Below are 25,993 nucleotides of genomic sequence, written 5' to 3' on the forward strand. Positions count from 1 at the left end.
TACTTGAGCTCTTTCTAGGTGAAACCATCCCTCATAGGAAATGCATTCCAAATCCTCAACACAAACTTCAAAGTATTCAGTAGTTTATCAACTTTCAGAATGACCAGTGGCTCCATGGCACATGTCTGTCCCCAGGAGACAAGCTTCCTCAAATGATAGGCCTTCCCAAGTATCTGTTTCAGTTTCTGTCCTGGGTTGGACTGACCTAGACTTCCTGCCTTGTACTTTTTATGAATCATTGTCAATTCATGTAAGAGATGCCCTAAAATGCCTTTGAAAACTTCTTGGCAGATGTGCTAGAGAAATATATTCCTGTGAGTCTAATAGCATTCATAAAGTGACACAAAATTAGATAAACTTCCCAAAATGCCTTTTTTTTTTTTTAAGTAAGTGTCCTGGAATTTTGTGGTATGTATTTCTCTGGAATAAATCACATTTGGGCTGATAATTATTGTTAAGAATTTGTCGATTTTGAAGCATCTCTAGACTCCCACTTGGGATTGGTATATGGCTGTCTTGTTAGCAATGTACGCAAGGCCATCTCCCTTTCCCAGCAGATGGCCTGGAAAGACACAGGCGGCAAAGAACATACCAGTTCCTTTCTCCCCGGGAATTTCATAGCCAATTTTCTGCCTCCGTGATGGCCCATTTTGAGTGTCTTTGCAACTCCAAGAGCATGATTTCGGAGGTCACAGAGGGACAATTTGCAGGGCTTTTCCTTTTATCTTGTGCCATCATTTTTAGTATTTGTTCTTAAAAGACTATTCTCAAGGCTCAGTTGGTTGAGCATCAGACTCTTGCTTTTGGCTCAGGTCATGATCCCAGGTTGTGGGATCGAACCCCACATCAGGCTCCATGCTGAGCATGGAACCTGCTTAAGATTCTCTCCCCCTCTGCTTCCTTCCCCACTTGCACGCTCTCTCTCAAATAAAAGAAAACAATAAAAAAATTAAAGACTGTTCTCTTACACTAGAATATCTGGATTGTAGGAAATATCTAAAGAAGATAACTAATTTTTGTTAAAGTTACTAGACACATAGGAATTTGCTTTCTTTTTCTCTTCTGAAGTTTTTTTATTGAATTTTTTTTACATTCATTTATTTTTGATAAACAGAGCACAAGTGGGGGAGGGGCAGGGAGAGAAGGAGACACAGAATTCGAAGCAGGCTCCAGGCTCTGAGCTGTCAGCACAGAGCCCGATGCAGGGCTCGAACTCACAAACTGTGAGGTCATGACCTGAGCTGAAGTTGGATGCTTAACTGACTGAACCACCCAGGCGCCCCTGAATTTTTTTAATTTTTAAACAACATACCTGAATACACATGCCCACTTCACGCGCACACACACACACACACACACACACACACACACACACACACCCCTAAAGTGAAGAATGATATTCAGAACAATTTTTCCAATAATGCTATCATTGCTGAGACCATTTTTGGAACTTCATCTTTTAGAATTGGCCTAAAGAAGACTCACAACTCTTATAAGCAAACTAGTCTCATCATTGTGTAAGTGTACCTTGTTTTGACTAAAGCCACAGATTGATCACCTTATTTACAAGGTTTGGAATCACTGAAATCAGAGCATCTCAACACTAGGCAAAATGGCAGAAATCATTGAGTTCAACTCCCTTAGTTCCGATGAGAAAGTTGAGGGCCAGAGAAGTCAATTGACTTGCCAAAGGGTACATAGCAAGTTAGAAAATAGTTTATACCAGAAATCAACTCCAAGTATCCTTTTACTGTTTATTAAAAATCAAACCTAGTTTTAATACATATTTTCCACCATTAAAGATATTAAAGAAGAATCTGTCATGGACTCTGTAGATCCTTCCAGAAGCAGTCCATAATTTGTTTTGAGCAGTGATAATATTGTTGTAATCAAAGCATCTTTTAAAAAGCTTATATTATTATTATAGTAATAATAATATGTAAGTTCCATTGTATTTGTTTTTAAAAAAACCTGTTAGACTATAGTTATAGGTTTAAAAATATTTTTTAATGTCTTTATTTTGAGAGAGAGACAGAGTGCAAGCGGGGGGAGGGGCAGAGAGAGAAGGAGACACAGAATCTGAAGCAGGCTCCAGGCTCTGAGCTGTCAGCACAGAGCCTGATGTGGGGCTCGAACTCACAGACTGTGAGATCGTGACCTGAGCTGAAGTCGGACACTTAACCAACTGAGCCACCCAGGCTCAGCTAGTTATAGCTTTTATATAGATTTCTTAAATTCAAAACAGCATAAAACACTATCCCAGTTTTTAAATGTTCCTTGTTTTCCTCATTTCTCATGGAGAACGTCTACAGAATGCTCCAAAGTGCTCCAAACAGTATCTGCTGGGCTGAGGCAAGCTTGTCCTTGTGCTGTGCTGTCCAGTGAAAAAGCCACTAGCCACATGTGGCTATTTAAATTTAAATTTTAGTTAACTAAATAAAATGTAAACTTAATTTCCTCAAGTACTCAGTAGCCACATTGGGCTAATAGCTATCATATTAGATACTACAGCTGTAAACATTTCTATCAACATAGAAAATTTTATTGATTAGCGCTGGCCTAGAATTCTTATAGTTCATATGTATTTTAATCTACTGTTTATCTCTTATATTACCTCTGGACAAGTTAGAAAGTGATGACAAGTTCTGGGAAAGTTTTTTAAATGTTTATTTGTTCTCTGAATGTTTCTAGCTTTTCTGCATAGTTTAATTTTAAAAAGGAGAAAATATTTACTTTCCCCCATTTTTAGAGCATGATTGTGTGTGTGGAACTCATATCAATTGTCTTGTCCCGGCTGCTGAATTTTCTTAAAGTATGCTAAAATTGTGGCCAAAACCCTGTTAATGCTGCCAAAGCTATTGGCAGAAATCTCTTTACGATGGTGTAACATTTGAAATTAACTAGTCTGGACATAGACAAGGGAAGTTATGTTGAATTCATTCTTAATAGCCATTTTACTTGCAAAGACTCTATATTACCCACCTACCTTCATTAATCCAACATCTAGAATGAAAGTCCAGGCACTAACAAGGAATGGGTCAGCTCTAAAGACTGATCTGGCATCATGCTTCTGGTCCAGGTGCAAGCCCCACCCTGCTCTACCCTCAGCAATTAGAGAGCAGTGACCAATCCTCCATGGCTTTCTACTTCGTACGATGTCCTGCCAGAACATCGTCCAGAAGACTTTTTGAACAAATAAATGCATATTTGATTTGGTCTGCCCTGAAAACCATTACAGTTAACAGCAGGCTCATAGGATTCATGAAGTGTGACTGCTTTGAGTTCTTTTTATTGTGGAACGGTATCCACTGAATGAACTTAGTACGACTGGAATTCTTGGGTGATTATCAGCCCTTTTGCTGAATCTGTGCTGAGTGAAATTAGGGACCAGTGAGTCACAGGCTAGCACAGAAGAGGGCTAAAGTGCAGCTTATTCTGTTTACCATTGCAGGAATAGTAAACCCTGTATTAAAATAAAGGTGAATTAGGAAAGCTACAAAGTACCATAATAAATTAGAGAGGGTCCAGAAAATAAGTAAGCAGTTTTTAGTTTCTGTGTGTATAACTTTAATATACCACTGCAGCACACACAGATACATTTGCTATTTTTGTTTTCCACATGTGTTATACAAAGTATTTCTCAAAAGGATCGAATGTCTTTGAAAATTAAATAGGTAAACGTGTATCTGCTGAGACTCAGCTGGAACAGCTGGGCAGTGATCCTTTTAAACCGTCCAGAGAGTGTCAGTCTCTGGTGAGATCCACTTTCCCTGCTTCTCGAAGGTGTTTGTTGTTCCTGGTGTGGTTGCTCGAGGCACGTGCTGCCCCAAGAGAATTCTGAAGCTATAACTCAGCCCAGTTTCTTTTCTTTTTTTGCTTTTTCAAAGAATTTTTTTTTTAAATCAAATGTCTCCTTGCCAACTAAATGGATGTGAAATCTGATGAAGTTGTTTGCCAAACTCTAAACAGCATCTATTGTGTCCTGTTGCCTGAGGTTATTCTTCTTTCTGTCCTGCAGTCTCTGGGGTTGCTCATGAGATAGTGATAATGTCTCAATTCTTCGTTTGTAGATAACAATCAACAGAGATAGTGGTGAAGACGTGAGTTCCCCCAAACATGGGAAGGAGGACCCAGACAACATGCCCCACGTGGGCGGGAATACTTGGGCTGGCGGAACAGGTTGGTAGCACCCGCATCCTCCTGGGTCGAGCTTCCCAAAACTTCACAAGCCCAGGTAGAATGCACACCACCCCTGAGAAGGCGCAGGGACCTCTTCCTTTCTCTGCCTCCCCCGTTAGTCAGCGGGACTATGCTTTTGCCCTGAGTCCCAGTGTGACATCAACACGTGACAAAGCTCTAGCCTTTGGAGCCCCACAAATGCTGCCACCTTGTGACTGGAGACCATTCTGACCCTCCCAGGATGGCTTCATCAGTAAATTGGAAAATACTACCTGCCTTACCAGGTTGTGGTGAGGATTGAATGAAATCACGATTGTAAAGTGCTGCGCACAAGCCCTGGTCTGAAGAATGTATTCATTAAAAATGTTAACCCCTTCTAAATTCCATGCCCTTGGGATCATGCCAGCAATCTATAGCAAATTCTTTCTTGCCCAGCTGACTTGGAAAAGAAGTGGTCCTCGCCTTCCACATCTCAGAAGTGAGTGTGTTGAGGATGCAGGATTTTGAGATAAGAGAGTCAGCTGCAGTTTGAACTGATGGCCGTGGTCCGTTCCTTCCTCTTGGCTGCCTGATGAGAGCATTGTTCCCATGACTGCTGCCTTCCTCTTTCCTCTGCGGCAGCCGGACACACACATCTGCTGGGCCGCAGGAATAGGGCCAGACTGTGTGTGCACCGTCTGATCTTATCTCTGTCTCGTGTTGGCACGAGCTCCATGCTTCTCCTTCCCGAAGGGTGGTGTGTGCCTCTTGGCCTTGACAGCCTCGGGAGGAAATGGGTTTCTGTGCTGAGACAATGTGCTATCAAATAGGCCCGTAGACTTCTTGCCTGTTCTGTTTATTCATCAAGCATCAGCTTTAAAGAAAGGGTATTTTTAGAAATGTCCTTTGATCTCGAAATCAGTGTCAAGGCAGCACGATTTAATCCATGTGGAATGCGTTGTGAAATGAGCTGGCCTGACGTACATTTCCCAGCAGTGGACTACTCTGGAGCCGAGGGTCTCGCTTGTTAATCACCTTCAATCTACTAGCTCACCTCTGTCCAGACTGAAGACCCTGCTTTTGCGTCCCCCAGCCTGTATTTTTCTATCTGCCGAATCTTTTTTGCTTCAACTTCTTTGTCTGTCATTCTCCCTCAGAATTCTCTACATTGAACAGAGTTCTGACCCAAATCACCTGATCCCTCTTTTATCACCTGAGCCCCTCCCTTTCTTGTTCTCCCCATACCTTAGGAGCTGATTTAAGTTGCCTGAGACTAGCTTCAAGATGATGCCTTGAAGTCTAGAACCTCTGACCAGTGTTTTCATTTAAGTCATACAAGTTAAAGGCTCTCAGAAGTAGAGGTCATGAAGAGCTCCCCGCTTTTGCCCTCTCCACCCCCATGGGACTTCACTGAAGGCCCCTGTGACTCATGCTGACTGCTCACACCAGCCTCTGAATGGTTGTCATCTCAGCACCTAGGAGGTGTTAAGCTCTAATCATGATCCACCCATGCCTAAGGAGAACCTGTAGGAAGGGAGTCAGGTCACAGAAATAGCTTTTCTACCTCTGTAGCTCATCGTCATTGTCCAGTTACTGGTCCCCTCTACCTACAGGCTGTCCCTGAGTGAGAACCAGCAATCACACCATCTAAGAAGAAATTTTCCACCATCAGTTTCCAAATAAAAATGAAGTCAGATATGCTCAAATCAAAGGGTAAACATACTGTAATTAATAGGCTTTTGTCATGGTGTTTCCAAAAGGAAATGACCTACCTGGACTTTGGTAAGGGAAGCAGTACATGCTGAGTTCTTACTTTTCATTTATTATACCAGTTAAGGCTCCGAGGGGGAAAAGGTCAATGTAACATAATTTAACAAAAGCCTAAAAGCTTTCAAAATTTCCACCTTGTGAAACTTAGAAATGACCTCATTCTATGTGATGAGAGGTTGTCTAATTAATAATAGTAAGAGCAACCACTTCTATATTTTCCACCAGATACTGTTCTAAGCATTTTAGCTTCATGAAAGTCCCAAGAAGTTAAGTAGTATTAGTATCTCCATTTTACAGATGAAGAGACTGAGACACAGAGAAGTTAAGGGACTTCCTTCAAGGACACACGACTAGTGCATTGGAGCCAGGATTCAAATTCAGCCTGTCCGCTTAACTGTACAGTGTTGTATTATATAATACGGGTATACGATACGACACGATGTGATACTGCATTGCCCCTCCCAATATTGAATTCTCTTCTAAGTGCCCAAGTTATGTGTGAGTGAACAAAAGAAACTGACTACTAGTATTTTCACCATTATAAAACAGAGGTAGCCCAGAGGCCGAATCTAGCCAATACCTGTATTTTGAGGACCAACACGATATTTTAAATAACTTGAATTTGAATGTATTTAGACAAGGCAGGTTTGCTCTAACTAGCCAAAGTCATCACCAGTTTTTATAGTATTATCTACCTGGTCCTCTAGGCATTTAATTTATATTTACAACACAAACAGTTTCTGTAATATTACATAACACACACTTACAAGCATGCAGACTTGGGTTTATATTGGAAAGCTGTCCTGCCGCTGACAGTGTCTAAAGCTGACTGGATCTATATCCTGGCTGTCTTTCTCTTCTTTTAAGGAAAAGTAAGGTAACGTGCGAGGGACAAGGAGTGGCGCTCATTTAGTTGACAAATACATACCAAGTTATCTATGGTGCCCAAGCCACTCTTGTAGGTGCAAAGATTTAAAATTATGTAAGATATAATCCCACCCATCATAACAGTTGGTGAGAAAAGAAAAAATAAATATTAAAGGGTAACAAATAGTGGCCAGGAGTGATCCCTGTGAGGTAGTCATCGGACGAGATGTCTTGAAATATGGGTAAACTTTGGCTGGACAGAGAAGACAAAAGGCACCCTAAACAGGGGGAAACCCTTTGTTTCCAGGAGGCAACTCATTTGAACATTTAATCACTAAGTGGGTGCCATTCATATGCTTCACAGGACTGCTTTAAAGGTACGATCTGACTTTTCTCTTGTGGTCTGCATCAGTCTTGTCACCTGGACTTTCATGGTTTCCTTCCAGGGGGAAGAGACACTGCAGGCCTGGGCGGCAAAGGAGGTCCTTATCGGCTGGATGCGGGCCATGCGGTGTACCAGGTGTCTGAGGCCGAGAAAGACGCGGTTCCCGAGGAGGTGAAGAGAGCCGCCAGAGAGATGGGCCAGAAGGCCTTTCAGCAGCGGTGAGTGGGCCGCCGCAGTGAGAGCAGGGCGGCTACTGGGGTGTGGTGTGGCGGCGATCCCCGAGTAGATCCCGCGTCCCGTGATTTTCCACCTCATGCAGCAACGGGGACCACAAACGGACACCCGCACCTCCCGCCTCCCAGCAGAGGCCAAGTGAACATACTCCCTTGTTCTTTTTGCTTGATGTGAATATGTTAAATGTATTCATTACATACGATTGTGTAGGAAAAGGAATTGAGCACATTGGAAAGTCAAACCAAAGATACTGCTCTGAAAAGGGGCGCCTGGGTGGCTCAGTCGGTTAAGCGTCCAACTTCAGCTCAGGTCATGATCTCTCAGTTCATGAGTTTGAGCCCCGTGTCAGGCTCTCTGCTGACAGCTCAGAGCCTGGAGCCTGCTTCAGATTCAGTGTTTCCTCCTCTCTCTGTCCCTCCCATGCTTATGCTCTGTTTCTCTCTGTCTCTCAATAATAAATAAACATTAAAAAAAATTTTTTTTAAATTAAAAAAAAGATGCTCTGAAGAAAAATTAAAGTTCAAATCACTCTATCCACATCTGTTCCTAGGCCCCATAGGGAATTTAGAAAACTCTACGTGATAGTTGATAGTGCCTTCCTGCCCTCGGGAATCTTGTAGATATGGGGATAGGACTAGTAAACACACACACACACACACACACACACACTCAAACTTGCACACTCATGCCCACATACACTCCGGAAGTTAAGGCTGCAGTCACATGGTACAGAGCTGTGCCCCCTGCCAGTACAGAGAAGAGTTGATGTCGGTGAGGTGGGGCCTGAGCTCAGCCAGGATTTGGCTCTTCCAGGAAGGGATAACACCAGAGTAGGATGAACATAGTGTCTATGGCAGAGAGAGCCAGCTTATCTATCCAGGATAACGGGGTACCAGCTGGAGGGGAATAAGGTTGAATGTGGAGTCCCTCTCAAAGGGCAGAGGTCTTGACATCCAAGCCAACGAGCCTGTGGCTTTTACACGATCCGGAACCATTCTGGGCCACTTTGATTGGAACCATCTAAAAAATAAGAATCCACATGATGCTTTCACTAGGGATCCACATGTCTAAAAGCAAAAAATACCAAAGGACCCGCAATATCTCCTTCATGTTTGAGAGAATTGGTAGTGGTTCGGGAGGCTGATTGTTGTGCTCAGTGAAAGGGCCGGGTACAGTCGGAAGAAAGCACCCTCAAGTGTATGTGAGTAATGAAATTCCTCCCACGTAGAACATCTGGTACTACGTTACATGCTGTGCTTACACATCCTGCAAGTAAACAGGACAGAACAATAGGGACAGAAACGCAGGCCCCTCCGGCCGCGCCCTCAGGAAACCCTGCCAGCAGTAGGACCCTCATATACCCAGGAGGTCAAACAAGGCAAAGTGTTCCTCACAGCTGTTCTGCTGCCATCTCTGGAGGCCTGGAGCAGGTTATTTATCCTCACCGGGCCTGACTTTGCTCTTCTGGGATGGGGGACTTTCTTCTCTCTTCCTCTCAAAAAAGTTATGGGGGACAAATAACTATGTTAGATGTGAGAGCAGTTAGGGGCGCGTGGGTGGCTCGGTCCATTAAGTATTCCACTCTTGATCTCAGTTCTGGTCACGATCCTACGGTTCATGGGATTGAGCCCCAAATCAGGCTCTGTGCTGGTAGCAGAGAGGAGCCTGCTTGGGATTCTTCCTCTCTGCCCCTCCCTGACTTATATTCTCCCTGTCTCTCTCAAAATGAATGAACTTTAAAAAAAAAAAAAAAAAAAAAAAGGAAATGAGAGCAGTTTAAACTTCTCAAAAAAAAAAAAAGTGGTAGGAATGCTATATGAAAAATCTTGCTGGGATTCAAATACTGCTCTACATTTCATACAAACAATAAAATATCCATTAGGAAAAGAACCAAAACCACATTAGGAACCAAAACCACATTAGGTATGCATCGACTAATAAGTTCCTATTGTTGCTATCCTCAGAGCCTCAAAAGTAATTATCCCGTCTCAAGTTTTGCCTAAGTGGACAAATAGATTACTCTGACACACACATAGTTCATGGGAGGAGGCAGAAAGACCTTTCAGTAGTGCTTGGGCACAAGTATACAACCCCTTCTCTGATCTCTGTAATAGGGAGAAGGAACCTGGTTCTGTTAACCACTGCTGACAGGGAGGGGAAGGAAGCATCTGTGATAATAAGGCAACTAAATGTAGTAGCTACAAGAGAGAAAAGAGATGAAATGGGGAAGAGAGTGAGAAAACCATACACGTCTACTCATTACTGCAGAGAAGAATCTAGTCCATGAAAAAGAGAAATCCATAAGGTGGTTGAAAGACAAGAGGTGGACAAGAGTATGAGAAAGGAGAGGAAGAAATAAAAACACATGGAGATCCTGAGAAAGACAGGGCATAGCAAACACAGCAAAGAGGGTGCTTTCTGCTTTCATGGAGTAAATACTCCTATTTGGTGAGGATCCAGGTTAGTCCTGCTAAAGATTTTCTTTCGCTTTTTAGTATGAAACTTCTCAAACATAAACAAAAGTGGAGAGAAAACTTTAAGAACCCTAAGTACCTGTTCTCCCAACTTCAAGAAGAAAAATCTGGCTCCACTCCTAGTCTTCACCCTTGGTTTGTTTTGAAGCTAATCCAAGATGTCCTATCTTTTCATTGTAAATATTTCAGAGTGTATCTCTGAAAGATAAGGATTTTTAAAAAATAAAAATAAAAACACACAATACAATTATCGTGTCTTTAAAAAGTAATAATTCTTGGGGCGCCTGTGTGGCTCAGTCAGTTGAGCAATTGACTCTTGATTTCGGCTAAGGTCATAATCCCAAGGTCATGAGATCAAGCCCCACATTGGGCTCCTTGTGGGGCATAGAGCCTGCTTAAGAGTGTCTCTCTCTCTCTCTCTCTCTCTCTCTCTCTTCCTCTCCCTCTCCCTCTGCCCCTCCTCTGCTCACATGCATGCACTCTCTCAAAAAAAAAAAGAAAAGAAAAGAAAGAAAAAGTAATAATTCTTTACTATCATCAAATAGTCTGTTTTAAAGCTATTTTGCAATGCTATGCGTATTTGGAATGAGGTCAGGTCCCTCCATTTATGCTTTTATATACCCTGGACCTTTTCTCCATAGTTCTTATTCCTCTTTCCCTTTATATTATTATTTATATGAAAAGTTGATTTCCCCTCCACTGGCTTAAAGTTCCTTGATGGCAGAGTATTGTGTTCTGTAATATATCCCCAGTACCTATACCCCAAACCTAGTGCATGGCAAACACTCGTACACTTGTGGAATAAATAATATGCACAAATAATGCTTTATTCAAAGACGGGCTGATACTTAATTCAGAAACTGGCTAAAACTAGATGGAGTGGGGCAATGGGTTAAATAGGTGATGGGGATTAAGGAGTGCACTTGTGATGAGCACAGGGTGATGTGTGGAAGTGTGGAATCACTGTATTGTACAGCTATAGCTAATATAACACTGTATGTTAACTAATTGGAATTAAAATTAAAACTTAAAAAAAAAGAAGAAACTGGCTAAAACCAGACTGAAAGCCAGACCCATCCATCGGCCTAGAGGTCCCCCATATTACCTTGAAGAGCCTAATACTCCTGATAGGCTCTTGACATCATCAACATAGCCTCTAGTTAGCATTCATTTGTATCTGGATTCCAGTTCAATACCTGTTCCTATGCATCAAGAATTGATTGACATTGTACACTGAAACTAATATTATGCTGTAAATTAACTGGAATTTAAGAACTTTTTTCTTTAAAAAAAAAAAAAGATTCATTCAGGAAGACAAGCATAAGACATGCAGAAGGCAGGACAGAAACATTAAAGCAATAAAACCTGAATGAAATGGATGGTGAGGTATTTCACGTGCCTAAAAGAGTATTTAAGGTGGGTGCCGGCTGTGGAATGTACCTACAACCATTTGTAAAACTCATCAGCCTCACACCATAGATCTCAACTTATGTTTGTTTTCCTCATAACTGATCCAAAATTATAGTATTTAAGGCTGACCTATAAGAAAAGTAAAATGAGAACTAAAATTCCCAGACTGTTACGTAACAATAAATATACCCTTTAAAAATATACCGTGCCAACAAAATGCAGTTAGTCCACATAGATTACTAGGATGTGAAGCAGCTGTGCCCTGCAGTTTTGATCGGTTAAAGCAGCAAAAAGACATATTTCCAGATAGTTTTGTGGGCTTGAGAGTATTAACACCAGGAAGCTTATCTGGTCCAGAGGCTAAGATTTCCTATTTTCTTTCCCCTTCCCTGCTTCGGTCTTCATCTTTCAGAATTTATCAGCTTTGAGCACCTTGTAGGTGATCTTTCTGAAAGCTGAAACAACCTGGAATATGATTTCCAGACTTCTTCATAATTAAAACAGCATGTGATGTGTTTTGGGGTGCAATGTGACCGTGCCAGAAGTAGCCCTATCACTGGAGCGGATTCTGATCTCACTACAAAGACCAGTCCGCCCAAGGTGACTTACCAACTGCCTGACTCCTTTCCGTGTGTGTGTGTGTGTGTGTGTGTGTGTGTGTGTGTGTGTGTGTGTGTTTCTCCCTGCTAAGGGCAAGCTATCTACATTTTTTTGTCCTAACCTCCCTTCTTTGAAAAGTATTAATCTCCCTTCTATGGGACAGAGCATATTAGCTTCCTATGTATGAAAGAGGGGAAGTTGCATGTCCCACAGTATTCATGGTGCCCAGCTTCTGTCAGCCTTGAGACTTGAGACGTAACTTAATCTAATGAAAATTTATAGAGAGGTTTAAGAGATTGCCAAAAAGCAAACATAAGAGGTATTGTTAGGAGGTCAAGTCCTATACACGTATTCCTAGCTGTTCTTCAGAACAGAGAGTAAATTAAATTTAGAAGGCCCCTTGGCATGTCACCTTGGGGAACACCATTCAGTTATTATTTACCTTTTGATAGTCAGTGCTTTCAAATTGCTGTCAGATGGCATTTATTGAGTGCTACCATGTGCCAGGCATTGTGCTAGGTACTGGAGATTCAAAGAAAAAATAAGACTATTTCTTCTCTCAGAGGAATAGAGGAGAAAATATCCATGTAGTAAACCACATGTAATAAATGTATTTTTCATTGTATTTTTGGTTTAGTTATACACATACACACGTGCATACATACTTGTGTGCATTGGATCTCAACATAAAGCATATTTCCTCCTGTGGAAAATAAAGTTTGAGAGACACTATGATAGAGGGAAATAGATCTATGTAGTAAAAGCAGTAATGTGCAGAGGTTTCATAGTAGATAGCTGTAGAAGATTTATGAATAGGAATGATCCGTTTTACCAGAGGGATCAAGCAAGACCTCATTGGATGTGGGCCTTCAAGCGGGATCTTGAAACCTGAGTTAGTGTTAGCTGACCCCTCCAGGTGGTTGGGCAGGAACTGCAGATCTGCACTTGGCAGGGTAGCCCTAATGTTATGTGATTCTAGTAAGCCTCCAACACTCTGCCCCATGATGGCTGGATTCTTCCCGGTGCTTGGCCTGACATGGAGGAAGAGACATCGTTCATTCTCATCTGGCATCTGGGGTTTCTGTTCCAGCCTGAGATGACAAATCTAGATTTTAGATAAGAGTTTCAGCTGTGCACACAGGATCCACACCTGCCAGCACTGCACACACGTATACACTCCCATGCACACATGCAGAGCAGTTTAGAAGACTGTGCCATTGCTAGGCTTTGTAGACATGCATTCATTAGTGCCTGTCCTAGTATCAGCACCCTTTCATTTATAGAAATTTCTAGAAACGTGATCAAATTAGCATATTATGAATGCAACACTGTAAAGTCCAAGAGAGCCTCATTCCGTGAAGGAACTTTCTCCTTATGATTAGTTTAAGATGCTGCATTTTAAATAATCCTGAGTCTTATTTTTATTTCAGTCATTCATTTGATTTCATTTTGAGCACCTATTATGTGCTAGGTACCATGCTAGGCACTGCACATATAAAAATGAGAAAGACTCAACCCTTCTCCTAAGGGAGCCTAGTTGGGGAGACAGGTGGCAGACACATATAGCATGAGTAGTAAATGCTCTGATAGAGGGAAGCCCAAAATGCTCTGAGACTACAGAAGACAGACCTGGGATCAGTGCAGGCTTCCTAGAGGCAGTCCTTATTGAGTTGAGTCTTGAAGAGTAAGTGGGAATAGAGACAAAGAGGCAGAGAAAGGAAGTTCCCAGTGGGGGAGAAGCCCAAGCTCTGGGTGTACAGTGTGTTCAGGGATTTGTGAACGTGCTGCTGGGGCTACAGTGGAAGCTGATGATGAAGAACAATAAAAAGGAGCACCGTGCTGGCAGGTTAGAACCTCAAAGCCACAATGATATGAAAACATAATTATCCTATTAAAAGTACACAGCAATTGCCGAAAACTCTTGTATTCTACATAGCAACACATTAAGTTACATTCTTTGGGCCTGAACTGTTATCTTGGTCAACCAAATATATGTCCTTGGTCTCTAAAAGCAACCCACGGAGCTCTTCTAGGAACCTGCCACATGAACTGACCAGCTGCCAACATCGTGACACGTCTTTGGGATATGGCAGTGGTTTGCTATAGAGCTGACTCACTGGCTTATGAGAGCCAGTTGCGCACATTCCTTTCCAAGTCAGTGCTTGGTGATCTTACTGTTAGTATTTTGGAGTTGATCATGGTGGGAGTATCTACACCACAGAAATCAGCAAATACTATAAATCAGAGGTTTTTGTTGGTTTGGTTTGGTTTGTTCTGGAAACCTACTTGTTAACTTTTTACCAGCCTACCACTAGACATTTTCTTCCTTAGACTCTCCTAACTGGAAACGTTGCTTCTGGAGTTTTCTCCTTCAAGGCAACGTCAGATACCAAGGACCTTGCTATAGTTCTAGCAGAAGACGAATGGACATAAGGGACCACATACACATGATTTCAGCTACTGTCTTTTTCACGCCCTCTGATTACAGGCTAAAGGAGATCCAAATGAGTGAATATGATGCCACAACCTATGAAAGGTTCTCAGGTGCTGTTCGACGGCAGGTGCGCTCCCTCCGAATCATCCTGGATAATTTACAGGTAATCTCCAATGGGCTAAGAAAATAATCTGGGCCCAAAGCTGGGCCCATCCCAAAACTACTGGAGAAAAGTTACCTAAACCCTAATCAACCAGTCAGAAAAAAAGTAATCAATGCCAAAATGTTTGTGTAAAACTGCAGATCACTCCCTGGCCTTCTTAGGTCAGTTCTCCAAGGAAAATATTTGACCTCTCCTATCCTGTCCAAGAAGCAATAATTTGACCAGCAATCCTAGAAGACCCCAGACTCCCTGATTCCCCTATATATAAGATCTATGAGCGTCCCACCTCTACTAGAAATCCACAGATAGAATTCTTTTCCTACAAATCATTTCACTGTTGTTGACTATAGACAGAGGAGCACTTCTGATCATCCAGACTGTGCACTCTCTATGTCTCCTGGCATCTCCTCCGATGCTCCCCCTGCCCCTGCATTGCCTGCCTGTTTTTTCAGTTTTAGACTGTGGTTTCCTCAGAATAAGTTAATATTTGCTCTTGCCCCTTAAAATACTAATTAAGATGCTTCACTGTTTCCTAAGCAAAGACTTGTTATTTGGAGAATTTGCTTTAAAAAAATAAATCCATATGCAAATTGTGTGAACAAAGTAACATTGAATGGTTGGATTTTTTCCAGTAAAGGCACTCACTTTTACCAGTGCTCATCACCCTGGGCATCGAAGGCAACTTCTAGGTGGGCTCTGATCTCCATGGCAAGGCAAAAGGTGAATAAGCCGAAATGAGTGGTTCATACGAGATGAGGGCAACAAGAGATAGTGTTTATATTAAAACTGAAGAATGAGTGGTTTAGTCAGTCATTCATTTCCTAAGTTCTTGATGCACACCAGACATTAGGGATAGAAAAATAAAGTGCAGGGGCTCCTGGGTGACTCAGTCGGTTGAGCGTCCAACTTCGGCTCAGGTCATGATCTCACAGTTTGTGGGTTCGAGCCCTGCATCAGGCTCTGTGCTGACCGCTTGCTCAGAGCCTGGAGCCTGCTTCAGATTCTGTGTCTCCCTCTCTTTCTGCCCCTCCTCCGCTCACGCTTTGTCTCACTCTGTTTCTCAAAAATAAATAAATGCAAACAAAAAATTTTTTAAAAAAGAAAAATAAAATGCAGCCCCTGCCCTCAAGGATTTCAAAGAAGACAAATAGGCAAATGATTTCTTACATTCGTAGGGAAATATGTGCATGATTCTATGGAATGAACGTAGAAGGGCTTTATGGAGAATGTAATGCTTGAGTTCACACTTGAAAGAGGCTAAGGATTTTCCAGATGGTTGAGGAATCAGGGCATTCCAGACATAGGACACATGATGTACAAGTGCAGGTTGTTCAGTTTGACTCTGAAGCACATGTACGTGGTGGGGGACAGTGGCAAAGGAGAAGGCTATCAAAATCACAAAGACCAGATCATGATCTGGCCCTGGCTTCCATGAGAACATGCAGACAACACTGGGTTTTACCCTGTGTACAAATAGGCTATTAGATTACTGATAGTACTGGAGAGAAATACAAGAATACATTTTTATTTTATTTATTTAAAAAAAATTTTTTTTAATGTTTATTTTTGAGAGAGACAGACAGAGTGCGAGTAGGGGAGGGGCAGAGATGGAGGGAGACACAGAATCTGAAATAGGCTCCAGGCTCTGAGCTGTCAGCACAGAGCCTGACGTGGGGCTTGAACCCACAAACTGTGAGATCATGACCCGAGCTGAAGTCAAACGCTTAACCGACTGAGCCACCCAAGCACCCCGCGAATATATTTTTAATTGAAGGAAGGAGAATCCTCATCTGGTATTAGTTCATGTCTTGACTGGTATTCATTGGACACCAGGCTATAGTTACTTTTACAGACATCACCACATTCAATCCTCACATCAGCTCTTTGAGATAAATGATACTATGTTCACCAGATCAGCCAAAGGACGAAAAGGCAGACCCACTACTGTGACTTCTTCAAGTAGGAATCCACTTATACCTGGGTTAGAATTAGGGTTATCGTTAAGGAATGACCCTTCTGCTAAAGTCCACAGCAATGAGACCAGCATCAGAAACTGCCCAGTTTTGCTTTCCACCCTCAAGAGAGAGGTGAAAGAAAACTGTGAAGGGCTCAAAGAAAAGCAACAAATAAGATGAAATGGATGGAAAACAAGAAATTGGCACCTATTAAAAAAACCATAAGGGGATCCATAACTTTCTAGATATCCTCAAATAGAGTAATTATTTCAGGGATGTTTTTCTTCTCTTCTTCCTTGGAAATCTGAAAAAGAGAAAATAGGCTTAAATAATAGCAAGAAAGAGTTTTAAGATATAAGAAAGGGAATAAAAGTGATGTAATCCTTGGATGAGTACCTAAAATGGTTGTAGAACTACCATCCCTAAAAATCTTCACAAATAATACAAGCATTTTAATAACAGCAAACATTTACTGAGCAATTACAATGTGCCAGAGACTCTACTAGTTGCCTTACATTATCAACATCATTATCAAGATCTCTTCCATCACCATCATCACCACCACCACCACCACCACCACCATCATCATCATCATTGTCATCACTTAGTGACTAATAGTGTCAGCCCTGGAGCCAGACAGCCTGGGTTCTGTAAAATGGAATGACAGATAATAGGGCAGTTATGCAGATTAATTCAGATGAGACATGTAAACCATTTAAAACAATGCCTGGCACATAGCGTTCTCTACAGAAGAATTTGTTTCATCTTTACTTCCGTTGTATTTGCTAATATTCATCAGCATGAACTGCAAGCCAGTTAAATGCTTTACATTCATTATGCTATTTAATCCTTATGATAAGCAGTAAGGACTATGTTCTACATTTCTTCTGAAATGTAGATATTTTGTTCCTGCAATATCCTGTAGATATTTTGAGCAAACGGAAGACTAGAAAGATGATGTAACTTGTCCTGGGTCATGTGGCTAGTGAACCAGGTATCTGGGCCCAGAGCTTGGGTCCCTGTTACCTGTGAGGCCTCTGTTATCTGCTGCCAACTCTACAATTCTGTGAGAAGTATCATTCTCACCTATGCTCACAACGCACTTTGCATCATTATCCTGATGCCGACGTAGCATTGTCAAGTGCTCCCCTTATTGCATGTAGGTATTTTTGAAACCCACAGGAGTGTTATTCTCAGGTGAGCCTTCTAGTCCTCAGTTTAGAGAGATGTGCTAGCTGAAAACGCAGCTACCGGCCAAAGACAGACAGGGCCTCCTGCGGAATATGGATCTTCAGATTGTTACCAAAACAAGATGGCTTTGTTTGGTCCCCTTTTCGCCATCTTCTGCCAGTCCTGTGTGGCTCCGAGTGACTAATAGCTCCCAGCTGTGTTGAGGTTGCTGTGTAATCCCAGTAACTATGGGTGTTTCCTTGGTGAACAGCAGAAAGTCTGGCCAGGAACTAGCAAATCATCATTTGAAATGACTTTTCAAAGTACATTTTCAAGCCCACGCATTGATCCCGGGTGGCTGTGCTGAGATTTGAGGAAAAGGAATGTTGTTGCCACTCCTGCTAATGTCTGCTTCAGTGAGTGTGCCTATGCAACATGTGTCCTTCTTCTCAGTTGAGATAGCCATCACCAGTGACCTCTCTGCTTCTTGACTGGATCATGGAATATCATAGAGTCCTGGTTTTATTGGACCTTTTATGAATCGATAGCAAGAATCTTCTTATTAGAATAGAATTTATAATAAATTCAATTATACTTGGTTCAGAATCTGAATCTCTTGATTCCAGCATTCCCTAACAAAAGAAAATACCCATTCCACAAGAAGCCACTGATTTTAATCATATCTTCTCTCCAGTGTTTTGCTGATCTACAATCAGGCTAATTTCATTCTCAGGCTGAATGAAATTAGCCTTTCCCTGACTGCTTTCGCTAGCATGATATCTCCGTGAACCAACAATTATGTTCCTTTTTTTTTCCTTTAGTAGTTCAAAATGAACATTAACATTTGGCATGCACTGTGCTTGGCACTGAGGGCAAAAAGATTCATAGGATTCTGTCCTTGTACTCAAGAGGGCTGTAGTTTTGAGGAGTGGGAAAGACAGGTACCTGAACACATGGTTTCAGTTGAATATGGTGTCTTGGTAGACAGATGCGTAGAATGCAGTGGAAGCCCAGAGAAAAGAGATTCCAGGATGGATTCTTCATGAAAGGACACATGAGCTGGCTCTTGAAGGATACACAAGTATTAACCAGTTAAAGGAAAGTGAAAAATGCCCCAGCAGAGAATATGGCATAGACAAAAGCATGACACTGTGCAGTCTCAGGGGTATGCTGAGGGCTGGTCTCCAGTATGAGCAGGATTCCATTCAGCCTAAAACGCATACAGAGACTTGGGGCTAAGAGGCAGGTAGGTGCCAGGCAAGGAATTTAGACTCTATTCTGAGCACCCACTTCGCTCATATCTAAAGAATGGAAAGCATTTCCCCATTCCTTTTATTTAGTTGATAATAACTGTATTTCATCCAGTAGACATTTATTGGATATCTCTTTTGCCTAAGGGTTCTTGCCTTCAGTGACTGACCTAGGAAAGAAGATACATGTGTAGTTATAATAGAAGACGCAATATGGTGAATGCCACAGCAGTGTTTTAAATAAAGTGCTGTGTTATGTAGACAAATGTGTGTGCAATTTCTAGGCTGCACAGTTAGGGAAAACTCAGAGGAAGTGCCATTTGAGCTGGACCATGAAGGATGAGCATGGTTTTAATTGGTAACTCTTCTAAGGATTGGCATGGAAGGACAGCCTTGACCAGAGCTTCTCAAACCTCCTGTGGAGAGAGGCCAAGTATTTTTCATCAATCATGGGCTGAGGCTTTTATAAAATAAAACAGAAATGAACTACTGAAAAAAAAAAGATGTAAAAATTAGCATACAAGATACAAACCCATATTACTTAATATGAGATTCAGCAAGCATGAAAGCACTTTTTCAAATTGCCGTACAAGTTTTTAAATGCTTACTGTTCATTTCTGTTACTGATTTCATCATGGACCAGTAACAAGCGTTTACTCACCAAAGGCAGTTTGCATAGCTCCGGGCTGGACAGAAGGAATCTATGAGCAGAGGAACAAGCCTTGAATACAAGGCTATTTGGAGAGTGACAAACTGCCTAGAGACTAGAGCTCAGAGTTTGGGGATGAGGCTGGGGGTAGTGGGAGAGAAAATGAAGGAGAAGGTGAACCCCCAAGGGCCTAGAGCACCATGCTAACTGAATTCTATAAGCAGTGAAGAGTGTGAACATGACTGAGAAAGGGAGTGGTATAGTTAGTTACATCTTCTTTAGGAGGCTTCAAAGCCATGGAAAAAGAAAGTGTCAGAGAAAGAAAAGAGAGAGGTGGGGGAACCTGGAAACCAAATTATTAAAATTACTTCAGTTATCCAGGTGACAAGTGATAAGAACCCGAACCAGGGCAATCAAAGTGAAAAATAGAAAGGGTGGGACAGTTTGGAGGCTGGACAAGAAGGTAGGTAAGAAGACAGTGACTGATCGAATGTGAGGTAAGGGGAACAGTGAGGTTTTCAAGCCCTAGAGGCCAGAAATAAGGAAGCCAGGAAGAGGAGAGGCTTGTGGAGAAAGCAGATGTTTGCTTTGGATGTTATCATGTTTCTCTCACTACTGGGACTCCTACGTAAAAATGTCAAGCGTGAGATTTGAAGAGTTGAAGATGTGAATCTGGAGTTCAGGAGCAAGGTGAGGACCAGATAGTGTTGCATATCCACATGCATATCTACATCTGCATTCTTATCATCATCTGTGTAGAGCAACAGCCCACGCCAAGAGAGAAGGTGTGTTGACTAAGCTTGAGTCTACAGAGCAGAGAGAGGAAAGGTGGAAACAGCATGTCAAGGAACATCTGCATGTTGGGGAGAACAGTAAGATGCCAGTTACTCTTCTTAGCACCCTAACGGCTCGTCACTCAGCACAAGGCATCCATAGCCACTAGGGGACAACATGGACAAAGTGCAGCCATCAAATACAGTCCTGACTTCTAGGCTACTTGAGCACAGGCATCTAACTGAGTCTTCACCGGATGACCATGAAAATGTTAAAATAACAAAAAGCTGTAAACAGTGAAAAACCATATGACAGCAGAAATTAGGGAAGAGTGCTAGTGACGTGCAAGAAGCTTTGAAGAATATTTGCTAAACGGATTGTGATGAGCCCTTGTGAATGGTAGCACTAGCAACAACTCAAAAACCTCCCTAAGGAATGGCATTACTAGGAAGGAAGTGCATGAAACCCAACAGAATCAAACTGACATCCCTTACTTGGCGAGGTGGAGAGTAGACGCGAGAGCCCTAAAGCTGGTGGGAAGCAGATCACTTGACCTCCATTTTGTCACTGCCAAGCAGAAGCGGTTGAAAGTAGCAACACTGGGAGCAGTGGGGCTGGGGAGATCTAGATTTTATGCAGTGGCTACGACAAACAGAAAGCTGGAAGGGGAATAACACCGGGAAAGGGGCCAGCCCAGCCTTAGCTTATACTTGGCTTGAAGACAAGATGAAACAAATGCCAAGTGGCCCCATTGCGATGGCCTTGCCAAACAGTAAGAAATGATGTGGAGATGAAGTTCTCATGCTGTGACTGTCCACAGTTCCAACTCCTTCCCTACTGAGTTCCTGAGCTAAGTAGTAAATAGATTTAGTTCCACTACGGACACCAGTTCAAAATCTTCAAGGAGAACTCTAATAATAACAAAATGGTAAGTGAATACAAGAAAGGAGAGTCTATCCAGTCTGTTCCTAAACAGTTTTGTGGGGCCATCTCATCATTCAAGAATAGGAACACCCAAAAATGAAATGACGTGGGATCTATGAAATGATTCTGCACTGAGACAGAGTAACAAGCATCCAAGATGTAAAGGCAGAAGGTGCCACTGGGCTAGAATATTTTCTTCAGAAAACACTGGGTTTTTAGAAAACATCTGCTTTGTGTTCTCACAATTCAAAGAAACTTGAAGTATGTGAAATGAGACGTAGATTTAAAAGGGTCTGGCTAAGAAGCAAGCAGAAATAATAAGGGAGTTGAATGCAATAAGGAAAGATTATTTTAAAAACTAAAAATGCAATGCCAAAAGTGAAATCTACATTAAAAGTAGAAGGAACAGACTCAATCCAGTCCTACGTCTAAGTACTAACATGAGTGGAAACTTGGAATTGTTATTCCAGACTGTAGAGGAAATAAAGAGATAAAAAACAAAAAAAGCTGATCAATAAAAACAGAGCAGAGAGCTAACACACAGAGCCATGATCCATCCCCAAACGTAGAACCCTGGCACGTAGAAGTTGTGCAGTAAATACACGCTGTATGAGCCAATGATATTCCCAAAGAGGACCAAAAGGAACACATAAGCAATAATCAAAGTAACAACAACAACAACAACATAAACTGCACTGAGCTAAAGACCGGCCTAAATCTATGGATGAAAACAACTTCACTGAGTACCAGGCAAAAATAATGAAAAGAGGTAAGTGCCTTTTTACAGCTTCATGGAACGTTAACATCTCAGAAACAAAGAAAATATCCTAAAAGAATACCAGCAGACAAAAAACAAGCTATTATTAAAGATAAATTAATCTTACATTAGTTGTCAGAATGTTTGCAAGATTGGGGGACAAGGGAAAGTTGTGACCTGAGAATGCTATACTCAGCCAAAGTACAAAGAGATAGACATTTTCAAATATCGAGAGACTTAAGTACTTAAGTACTCTTTTTGAAAATGATTTTGAGGTAAATATATATACACACATGTACACACACATACGTATTTAAGCACATATGTATAAATATTCCAGCCAATTAAGAAGAGAATCCGAATTCTTTAAGAATGGGAAATTCATGGCGTAGAAGGACTAGCAATGAACCTCAGAATTCAGTTAAACACAGAATCAGTTCTAAATAATTGTGGAAAATGCATTTCAAAGAAAACTCAAATATCAAGAATAGTGCTTTGAAAAAGATGCACAATATTAAAAAGTGAATTTAATGATAATAGTAATAAGCAGGGCCTAAATTCTCATGGTACCTCAAAAATGAAACAACAATCAAGAAGTTGTTACAGATGAGGGACAGAAGTAAGCGAAAAGTGTGATCATTTGTACTATGTGCAACAGAGACAAATACTACTTCATTCCTGAAAATAACTAGAGAAAGAGAAGTTCAGTTGGGCTTTTAAAAAATTTAATCATGCCGGGATTTTTTTTTTTATGTGTTGCCTGCAAATTACAATGTGTTTTTCTTTTTTTTTTTTTTTTTTAATTTTTTTTTTTTAACCTTTATTTATTTTTGAGACAGAGAGAGACAGAGCATGAACGGGGGAGGGTCAGAGAGAGAGGGAGACACAGAATCTGAAACAGGCTCCAGGCTCTGAGCCATCAGCACAGAGCCCGACGCCAGGCTTGAACTGACAAACCGCGAGAGCATGACCTGAGCTGAAGTCGGACGCTTAACCGACTGAGCTACCCAGGCGCCCCTACAATGTGTTTTTTCCAAAGATTCTTCTGATTCCTGTGTTGAGAGAGGACCATGGGGGCCAGGAGAGAGTCAAGGAGGCAGGGAGGCCAGGGAAGAGGCTATGGCAGCAGTCCAGGGGAGAGAGAAAGGTGTTTGCACTGGAAATAGGCCCGGCCACGGGAAGAGACGGTGGGTACACAGGAAGCCACGGGGGTTGGCCGGCCCACTAGGCATGAGCTATGAAAGAAAGAGGAAGCAAAGATGCCTGTCGTCCTGTGGCCCGAACAGCCCAAAGACTGGGGCTACCTGCTGCCTTTCACTGAGGTGAGGACTTGGGGAAAGCAGGGGGCTGGATCTGGGGCTCAGTTTTGAACCGTTAAGTTTATATCGCCTCTGTACATGCACACTGACGTGTGTAGGTCCCAGTTTCTTTATTCATAAAAACAAATTATAAAATGACGGTAAGTGGTGACTCAAAGTCATAGTTTAGTTCCACATCGGCATCCAAGAGAACAGACTCTTCTAACGAAGGTCGTCTTTGTTAAGTACATGAATCACTAGTTAACCTTGCCATGAGATGTCCCTTCAAGAACCAGGAGGGGACTCCTTAAAAAGGAAGGTCTGCATCTTCTCTTGTCTGGGCAACACTGTTTCCACCATTTAGAGCAGGCAGCAGCCTAACAGGTATTTAGGAAAATATTTTTTGCTATGTCAAAATACTGAGAACCACAGAGAAAATTTTTTATTGTTTCCATTCATTTATAATTTGTCATTTTATAAATACTGTAGAAAAATTTACCTCAATCCAGCATGTTATTTTTTTTAATTGTGCAGATTAATAACATAAAAAGTATATCTTGGTGGAACATGACTAAATGTTAAAAATAATGGGAGCTAATAATGTTTAATAAAAGAATCATCGTTCCCAGGCACGTATCCTCAAACACCCATTACATTTATTCATTGACACGATATTTATTGGTGAATATCTCTATGCTTTATTCTATAGAATGTATGTGCTTTCTACAAAAACTGCTACTTAAATCTTTCTAATCTCTTCATTAAATTTTGAAGGAATAAGAGAAAACTGACTTACTTGTAGAGTTTATAAGTAAAGGAAGCCTTGAGTAACCGTAACCCAGATAAGTGAAGACTTAAGATTAATCAGAATACTTTCAGTGCCAAAATCACAAGATCGAGTGTCACAAACCACAAGATAACTGGTTTTTGTCAAGTGTATTCCTCCTAATGTCCTCACTGCTACAGATGAGTGTGTGTGTGCTTTCTGGTTAACCAGTTTTTTTCCCAGAAAATGAATTAACCAGAATACGTCATCCTCTGAGCATTTCAATTAGTCTTAAACGTCCCTTACATGAACATAATAAAACTATGGTTTTTTTTCTAGAAAGCCTGTAACATATATTTTTACTAGGGAAACATAGCTTTATGTATAATAAGTTCTCATTAGTTTGGATGTATTGCATAATACAAAACAGATGGACATATTTATAAGAATATTTGCAATAGGAATATACAGTAAAGATCATGTTTGGCCCTTTGTTATAAATGAAAGCATATATTTAAATGCAATAGGAACTTACTTGTTAAGGATGTATCTCGCTGAGATACAATACACAGTCTATAATAATAAATATTTCTGTTCCATCCCACAGTAAGTTTTTCAAGTGCTCCCGCATTTGCCCCTTGCTTCCAAGAGTATCCATTCTGACGGGCCTCTTCCTGTTTTGAATTTCCAGATATTGGTGGGCTGGCTAGATGACAGATAATAAATTATCTGCCCATATTTATCGGCAAGTTCTAGACTTGAAAACTAATGAATAGTGCTACTATTATAAACATGTCTTTGTGCCCAGTAGTTCTGGATCAAAAGGCTAGCACATATTTTCACTTCTCAAAATCAGAAACTACTGGTTCATGTTCCTTAAAAATACCAATGACACGCAGAACCAAAATTTGTTTTTCCACAGATAAAAAGGAAGGGAGTATACTATATACCCACCAGAATGGCTAAAAATCTTTTTTAAAAAGCCACCAGTGTCAAGTGTTGGTGAGGGTATAAGCAAATGAGACTTGCTTATACACTGCCCATGGGGATGTAAATTGGAAAAAACACCTTAGAAAACTGTTTAGCAGTATCTACGACAGCTCAATGTATCCAGGATTCCTACCCAACAGAAATACACACACATCTGCTCCAAAGACATGTTCAGGAACACTCCTGGCGCTTTGTAATAGCCCCAAACTGGAAACAGTGCCATTGTAGAATGGATAAATTACGACTAAATCATAGGAGTGAATATCATTAGAGCAGTGAGAGAGAATAAAGGGCTACTCCACAGCTACATAGGGAACCTCACAGGAGTTATGTTGAGCCAGAGAAGCCAGACAGAAAAGAACACCTACTGTGTGATTCCATTTTTATGAAGTCCAAAGCCAGACAAACCTAATCCATGCTGATAGAAGTCAGAATAGGAGGTCACCTTTGGCAGGAGGAAAATAAATTCCAGAAGGAGCCCTGGGGGGCTGTGGACATACAGGTGGTTACATGGGGTGTTCACTTTTATTTTGTAATGTATATTTTATGTATTTTGAGAGTGAGAGAGAGAAAGAATGAGAAGGCGTGTACAAGCAGGGTGGGGGCAGAGAGAGAGAGAGAGGAAGAGACAGAATCCCAAGCAGGCTCTGTGCCATCAGCACAGAGCCCGATGCGGGGCTCGAACTCACAAACCATAAGATCATGGCCTGAACCAAAATCAAGAGTCAGACACTTAACCAACTGAGCCACCCAGGCTCCCGTGTTCACTTTTAAAGTTCATTGAGCTCTACATTTAAGAATCCTATACTTTACTAAAAGTGTGTTATAATTAAATTTTAAAAGCTGACCCCAGGGCACCTGGGTAGCTCAGTTGGTTAAGCGACTGACTCTTGATTTCAGCTCAGGTCATGATCTCGTGATTTGTGAGTCCGAACCCTGCATTGGGCTCCCTGGTGACAGTGCAG

General features: G+C 41.5%; 1 protein-coding gene across 1 annotated transcript in view; it reads left to right on the forward strand.

The window, feature by feature from the left end:
* The window catches only part of VWA8 (von Willebrand factor A domain containing 8), a 366,738-nt gene that overhangs the window by 314,428 nt on the left and 26,317 nt on the right, over window positions 1-25,993 (forward strand). Inside the window, exons 38-40 of the mRNA XM_045477746.1 lie at window positions 4,071-4,179; window positions 7,242-7,398; window positions 14,387-14,495. Coding sequence (XP_045333702.1) covers window positions 4,071-4,179; window positions 7,242-7,398; window positions 14,387-14,495 — 375 coding nt within the window. The remainder of the gene's footprint in view (window positions 1-4,070; window positions 4,180-7,241; window positions 7,399-14,386; window positions 14,496-25,993) is intronic.

The sequence above is a fragment of the Leopardus geoffroyi genome, chromosome A1 (genome assembly GCF_018350155.1).
Source record: "Leopardus geoffroyi isolate Oge1 chromosome A1, O.geoffroyi_Oge1_pat1.0, whole genome shotgun sequence".
NCBI classification, from domain to species: Eukaryota; Metazoa; Chordata; class Mammalia; order Carnivora; family Felidae; genus Leopardus; species Leopardus geoffroyi.